The 7,741-nt window shown below is 40.5% G+C and overlaps 1 protein-coding gene across 1 annotated transcript in view; it reads left to right on the top strand.

Moving 5' to 3' along the window:
• Positions 1–2,095: 2,095 nt before the first annotated feature.
• The window catches only part of yjefn3 (YjeF N-terminal domain containing 3), a 47,387-nt gene continuing 41,741 nt past the window's right edge, over positions 2,096–7,741 (top strand). Inside the window, exon 1 of the mRNA XM_032525068.1 lies at positions 2,096–2,477. Within this exon, the coding sequence (XP_032380959.1) occupies positions 2,410–2,477 (68 nt within the window). The 5' untranslated portion in view covers positions 2,096–2,409. The remainder of the gene's footprint in view (positions 2,478–7,741) is intronic.

Here is a 7,741-nt window from a genome sequence, read left to right as displayed (position 1 = left end):
CTTGTGGATGCAAAATAAGCAATCTGGAATGAGCCCCATCATTTTGTGCCCTGCTAAGTGTAACCCTGTGCTGTCCTGACTACTGCCTGCTGCTGTGTGACAACAATATCACCATTCCGTTTGTTTGGGGTCAAAGCTCTGCAGAATGCAGTGCGGCCCAAATGGAAAAGAAAACAATGTATGAGAAGTATTTGTTTTTTGGATTTTTTTTTCTTTTTTTTTCTGCTCTATCAAATAATAAAACTAATTTTAACCCCTCTTTCACGGCTGTGTTGCCTGTTCATTCACGGTGTTTGAGCACAGTCGTGCATCATCGATAGTCGGTCACCAGAAAAGTAATTACTCGGAATATCAATCATAGTTTCAATTTTCTCTAGCAAAAAATAAACAAAATTGCTTGAGAAATAGGGCAGGGGATGCTAAGTATATTTTTCAAGATTTTTTGATATTCTTAAGGCAAAACAAATCAATATAAAAAGAATCTTGATTTTCTTTTTGCCCTTAATGTTCAGCTGCAGATACTGCAGGTGAAGCCCAGTACGTATATCCAGTTAGGCTGAACTCTGCCTCTGTGTGGACACAAATGTACCAATATAACGCTGTGTGGGACAACAACGCTTTGTCTGTAAAGCTTGTAGTCTTCAATATCGAGACATTTGCAGTTGTAATTATTGCACGGCCTTTGCACTGTAATTGAAGCTGTTGCTTTGTGTTTGCTTTTGTTTTGTCTCCCCCCTCATGCATCTGCATATCTCATGTCAGTGAACATATCATCCAGGCTTCTTTTCTCGCAGTTACATCATCACCGGTCTTTGAAGCTAAAAAAAGAAAGCAATTATGGAAGAAAACTCTACAGAGAAATCACAGCTTTTAGCATTCACACAGTTATTTGGAACGTTGTCTAACTCAGTGAGCATTCAAATGTTTTCCCAACCTACCTTCTGTGCAAAACATTTGGGATTTAAAGATAGACATTTTTCAAGTGTATCTTAAAATAATACTCACCTATATGCACATCTGCTATTAATAATCATCTGAGAATCCATTGAACTGCTATTCTGAGGGATTTCCTAACAGGAAATATGAACAGGAGGAGGAACTACAATGACCATAAGGCTTTCAGTGCTCTAATTGACATGTGATGGCATGGGACCATGCAACATGTTGTCGAGCCTGGGCTTTTTTTAGTGAACAGTTGCATCTGACAATACAATATATAGCCTTTCTCACACATCAAGATTAGTTTTCAGCACCCAGTAATGACTCTCTTGCTTTAAACTGCAATAGCGATGTACACCCCTAGGTGGCCCAGTGGACCAGCTTTTCATTGAACCTGTTTGTCTTCAATAGTCCTTACAGGAATGTAATCTTCATTTGTGAGATGTGGTAGAAAAACAAAGACTTACACCCTAATCTATGTAATAGGAGAACAGACGGAACTCTGTTAGCTGAGCTCGAAGGAGAGGTCATGACGTCATGAGGGGGTGGAGGGGAAAAGACCAAGACCTTTGTAGAAGAAAGTGAGCTATTGTTTGCCACCACGACCCACTTGTGAGCTTCATTCCTTGGCAGCTGGAGTCTCTCCCCGTGACACTACTGTACATATCCTTTGTCTGTGAATGTGTGTTTGTGTATTGGTGTGTATGTCTGTGTGCCGTACTGTACATTTAAATTGTAGTAGAGTGTTTTTCTTTCATGTCAGCTGCCCTAAATCCATATGATCAGCCTGCATGTCTGGAAGTCCCTTTTGAGGTCCTTGTGCTTGTGTTCGTGTCAGCCATCGTTTGTACTGTTTCAAGTGCTGCCGTGTACCCACTCAGCTTCTATCGTGTTATTATCTCAGTTGTCGGTACTGGGCTTTATTTCCCCTCCACCTCCAAATGAAAGGTGTCTCCTCACTCCGAACGTGTGTGTGTGTGTGTGTGGGTGGAGGGGTTTTGGGGTTGTGATCAGAAATGATCAAGGCAATCTGAGCCAATCAGCCTGCGAGCACCATGCCTCCTGATTCTTAATTGGCTGGTTTTCCCTGTGAGCGAAGCTGATACACAGAGCCAGCTGGTTTTATCAGAGAATGAGCCGGGGCCACAGCGGTAAAGAGACAGAGAGGAGAAGCAGAAACATAGAGGCAATATTTAGAGTGTGTATGTGTGTGTTTGTGTGTTTGTGTTTGTGTTTGTGTGTGCATTTGTGTAGCAGTTATTACCTTCCAGCTTCTGAACCAATCAAGAGCCACCACAGAGAGAGATAGAGAGGGAGGAAGCCCATTTACATTCTCAGTCTATTCCCAGGCACAGAGGTAGACAGTGTTGTTTTTGAATCAGAGTCAGAGAGAAGGAACGGAAGTGTTTTCTTCAGAGCGGCACAGCTCATTCTTTCTCATATTTGCCAAGTTGTGCAGGGTGAAAACAGATGGACAAGATGAACCACAGCTCAGCTGAGGCAGAGGCTGAAACCATAGAACCCCTGCGTTACCTCAGGTAGGCACCGGCTCATGTCTGTTGCATGTCTCTCATGATCTTTTGCTCTCGTCTCTGTTCTCCATTATTGAACCCTCTTAACTCTGTGCTCTTCCATTCTGTTTATTTGACTGTCACAACAATTCACAGGACTGCTCTCAAATCAATGCATGGTGTGAGAAAGAGCTCAATAGCAGCAGGCAGAATTAGAGGGGAGAGAAACATTCAAGTCTTCGTGTGAGACCCAAGAGAGAAGTCTTAACATACTTACAGACTGGGTAGCTACATTCATCTGGCAGTCTGTTTGAACCAGAGCAAGCTTTTAAAAAGAAAACAGAGCAAAGGAAGTAATAAGAGATATCAATTATTTAAGTTGACTTGCTTGCCAAATGCCAGTACAGATGAAAGTAATAATGATAAAAAGATGATGATTGTGGTGCCTGCAGGATTACTTTGGTCCGCAACAAACAAACCCTCTTACTTTATGCTTTCAGAATTTCCTTTATTGCTCTTTTTCTCTCCATTGAAAACCCTAAATTGAACTACAATTATGAGCTCTTATTGAATTAGGGTACCGCTGTGTAATTTGGCATTATCGGGTCACATATTACCGACCAAGCCAATCATCTTATCATTCAGTATCTTTGCGGATGAGATGTCTAATCAGTTTGTTATGCAGTCAGAGGTTTGTGTTCTGTGCCCCTGGCTGCCTCTGTAGCATCACTATACTCTCAGAGTGACAGGAAGAAGGAGGATTTGAGAAACAGAGAGGTACTTATGATGTGCTTGGCATCTATGTGCTGGTGTTTCCTGACATTTGTATAGTAAAATACAGGTAAGCCATTTCAACAACATTTCTCACGGACGCACATACACACACACACATACGCACAAACTGCACATAAACAAGATTCAAAATGTTAATGTCACACCGGTTATACTAGCACGAACGTGTGGAAAGCTCATGCTGGGAGGCTCCATTAAAGTGCTCACATTATGCTCCTTTTCAGGTCCATAAATGTATTCAGTGGTTATATCAGAATAGGTTTACATGGTTTCATTTTCAAAAAACACATATTTTTGTTGTACTCTACATTGCTGCAGCTCTTCCTTTCACCGTGTGTGTTGAGCTCTCTGTTTTAGCTACAGAGTGAGACATCTCACTTCTATCCCATCTTTGTTGGGTGTCGCACATGCACAGTCGCTAGGTAAGGACTACTAGCCAGTCAGAAGCAATTAGGTAAAATGGGGCTTAATGGGGAGTAAACAGGCTCTCTGCAGCCGTCACTGAAGTGAATTCTGAACTACAACAGAGCAGAGCAGGTTAAGTCCCTTTGGGGGGGGGGGGGGACTTAACCTATAACATGCACAAACAATATAACACAATAGAGGGAAGGGAAAAAGCCAAAAAGCATAATATGATCACTTTAAAGAAAAACAGTAGATAGAATAGAAAAAAAGTAAGTTGAAATATTAATTTATTAAATGTTTAGATCCACTTAACATTTAGAATAGCCAACTGTGATCCTTCTGGGATGCACGGTCACACAGGGCACAGCCTTAAGTTATCATGATCAAACTTCTGACACAAAAAATGCAGCTCAAATAAGAAAGTCCCCCTTAAGCAAAAACTAAAGAAAAATGTTCTCTAGAAAAAAACTACACTTTAATCTTTTGTTTTAGTGATGGAGAACAATGTTTACATGGTTATGTTGCTGATTTTGTTTGTTATGTCAAGAATAGAGTGTGAATGCCTGAAGGATTTGTGGCCTTGCTGTTTCTTTTGGTACTGGTTAATCTGTTATAAATGCGGTGTTTTGTCACTCAGGTGGAAACATCACTGCTGCCTTTCATCCTTAACTTCATTTATTTTATTTTTTTATGTCACTGATTTAACTGTTAACACCTGACACCTGTCAATTTCACTGTCTTCCTGTCATTGACATGTCAATCTTAAAATCTATTCTGGGAGTTTTTTTGTTGTTGTTGTTTTTTTTACTCTTCTCTTAAACATATGTAATTAACCACTGTGTGCTGGCTGCGTGTACACTTCTCCGTGTGTGTCAAGATCTGAGGCACTGAGGCTGGCAGATAACAAACTCCCATGAGGCTTGGTTCCAGTCCTCAGATCACTCAGATCTCCTCAGCTTAATTGGGCTGGCAGTCAATAAAAGCTTCAATATACTGCTGCATGGTTCCTGATTATCCAGCTGCTGTCATCCTCATCTACACAACTACCTCATGGTTTTAATTTACCACCTTTAAATTGACCTGTAGTTAAAGTTTATTTCCAAAATGTTGTGTAGTTTTAGCAAAATCTTGGTATGGATCTTGTGAGCAAAGTAAAACTCAATGAAGATAATCACTATCTAGAAAGTAAGTTCCCTGATTTATGTAAAAAAACAACAACACACACATCCACAGGGGATTCTATTAGCCCGGAGACACCCTTTTGATAAAGCTGCATGATCTGATATAATTGTATAGAAATTGTAAGTAATGTGTTTGCCAGTGGCAAGCAGAAAACTATTACGCTAATTCACCAAATCCGCAATATGTGACAGTGTTCATGTTTTAGTGTGATAATGGTGGCAGAAAAGAAAAAATCAAAATGAATTCCAAGCACGGCTCATCTCGCACACCGCTGTTCCTCCAGAGTAACAGATTTAACAAACTACACACACACAATGCAACGTAGGCTACCTGTCACTAATTCTTCCATATTTAATCCACACCTGGAATAAAAATGAATTTTACCACAACCTTGAATTGCTGAAGCTTTGCAGTTGATGGAGCGCCTGAGGCAGTAGATAACCTGTAAATGTTGGCAGTGGTTCTAAACTGGTCTTGGATGCGGTCCGGCACATTCCCTGCTTTCTGTCTTTGGCTTCTGAAAGTGAAAATGTTGTGCTTGTGTGTATGGTTTATTTGGGCAAATAAAAATGGTTCAACCTTCGTTTCCAAAAGGTCAGCGTTTGTTCTTATCTGCATCCCTAGTTGTTCAGTTATAGCTACACTTTACTGTCAATTAACAGCAAATGTCCTCCAACCAGCAGGATAGAACGGAAAATATCCGCACAAAAGCCGGATTTTCAAAGAGTGACTCAACGTACAGCTGCCAGCACAATGTTTTACATTTGGTTAAATTAAAGCATTTCAACTTTATCCACAATCCTCTATGATTCCCCCTTCTCCTCTACGCTCCGAAAGTGATCAGTGATGAATGTGCCGGCTCTTTGGCCCTCCTTTCCCCCTTTTGCCCACCACACCTGGGACCTGAGGCCAGTCGCACAGAGAAATGTATTTTTGTCTTTTGTTCCGATTGCTGGCCCGCCTACCTGTATATCTGAGCTGCTGCCAGTGTCAAGCTGTCCGACTTTACCTGCTTTGCCTTTGTGTCTCTCCTACCTTATTCTTTTGACTTTTGACAACTCTGGCATTTATTTATAGGCCAAATGCAATAATTGGGGCAGAGGGGTGGGGATGCAGGGAGAGATGATTTGCTACCAGTGTAATGTTTGGATGTAATTTCCCTCTTAATGAGCTGTAAGAGTTCTCCATTTACCGTGTTTGAAAGAGGAGCATGTGGGGGAGAGTGGGGGCAAAGCAGGACGATGATGCTATTTCTGATCATAAGTAGCATTGTATAGCTGCAAAGTGTGAGCTAACAGAATTTAAGAAGACATTAGACAGCTCTAAATGCTTTCACACACAGTGATGTAGTTACTGTGAGAACCTAGCATGACATAAGAGTTAGATTAACCTAATTCCCAGGTAATAACAAGGCTACTAACATGCTCAAAACTGGATTAAATGGAAAGATTACATTGGGCAAACTGCACCCTGAATGTATACATTTTCTGAATTAACAAGATCACCTTTAACAGCCATGTGATTGTAATGCTAATTTATTCATTGAGGTATTCAATTGCATCTACTTTAGAAGTATTTGAAGGGCATGAGAGAAGCCCGCATAAAGCCCCTCTTTGTTGTTTTCTTTCTTCTTCATTTCTCTTTTTGTCACTTAGCTGCACCTCAAAGCATCCCAGAAATTGGAAGTGTAACCATTACAGCTAGCTAAAATACAGAACAGGAAATTTTCCCGCAATTTGAATGATTTTTCTTTTTTTACTTTATTGTACTTTTTTTATTAAAAGAATATAATAATATTTATACTTAGACATTATACAAGTTCAGATGAAGTGTTAGATTGTAAACTTACATTTTAAAATTGTTTTTAAAAACTAACAAAAACATCTATTTAGACCGAGGGTGTGAGTCTCTCCTCTCTAAGCGTAGCTCCCATGGCGCCATTTTAATGCTACGAAGCCATCACCTGCACTTAGCATCCCATGGACTGCCATTCATTTTGGTGCCACTTTGACAGTAAATTACTTTACATCTGAGGTGTTTCAAGACTTTAATTGTCCGTTGTTTATTTCTCAAAGAAATGCAATGTATAAAAGGCTCCATTACCTTGTAGCTCACGTCATGGCTCCATAGCAGACGTTTTTGTAAAAATAGGCTAATCATTGGGAATGATTGAGATTTCTCTTGACACAGCAACCAGAAGACTTACAACTTTCAGACACGTTGCCCACGTTACAACTACGTCGTCAAGCTCAGTTGGAGGCTGCGCAGTAACGCCTAGCCATCACGGGAAAAATGCTTTTATTTTCCTTCACTGGTCTCCGTCCAGAACAACGGGATCTGCTGGTCCACTACTTTAACTGTCTATAATTTGGACTATTTCCTTTTACTGGGCCCCCTAGTAGCAAATGGGCCCAGTGCACGTGCCTAGAATGCCTGTCTAGCCTCCGACCTGAACATGCTCCCAGCAGCAACTCTCCTGATGTTTGGTAGATATGATGTTTACCATCTTATTTTAGTTTGAAAGCATGCTAACGTTTGCTAATTAGCACTAAACACAAATTACAGCTGAGGCTCGAAGGTACTCGTCGCTGTTACCATCTCAACAATAAGGGTCAGTTTGTCGACCAACCCGCCAACATTACCATTACATTACATTACACTAAAACAAGATTCTACAGCCATGCTAGTAGTTGCGAGGCGGTTCTTTGGCACAGCAGTGGTTAAAACTTAATGCTAACATTCTCACAATGACATTGTGAGCATGTGGGTGTAAGCATGTTGGCTAAACATTTGCTTATTAGCACTGAAAATAAAACACTGAGGCTAAATGTCATCTATTACGCTATTTGGCCATAAATCAAAGTTTGAACAAATTGAAATGTTGACCTGATAATGGCACTAAATAAGAGTTA

The sequence above is a fragment of the Etheostoma spectabile genome, chromosome 9, assembly GCF_008692095.1.
Source record: "Etheostoma spectabile isolate EspeVRDwgs_2016 chromosome 9, UIUC_Espe_1.0, whole genome shotgun sequence".
In the NCBI taxonomy this organism is placed as follows: domain Eukaryota; kingdom Metazoa; phylum Chordata; class Actinopteri; order Perciformes; family Percidae; genus Etheostoma; species Etheostoma spectabile.
This window is presented reverse-complemented; position numbering and strand designations above follow the sequence as displayed.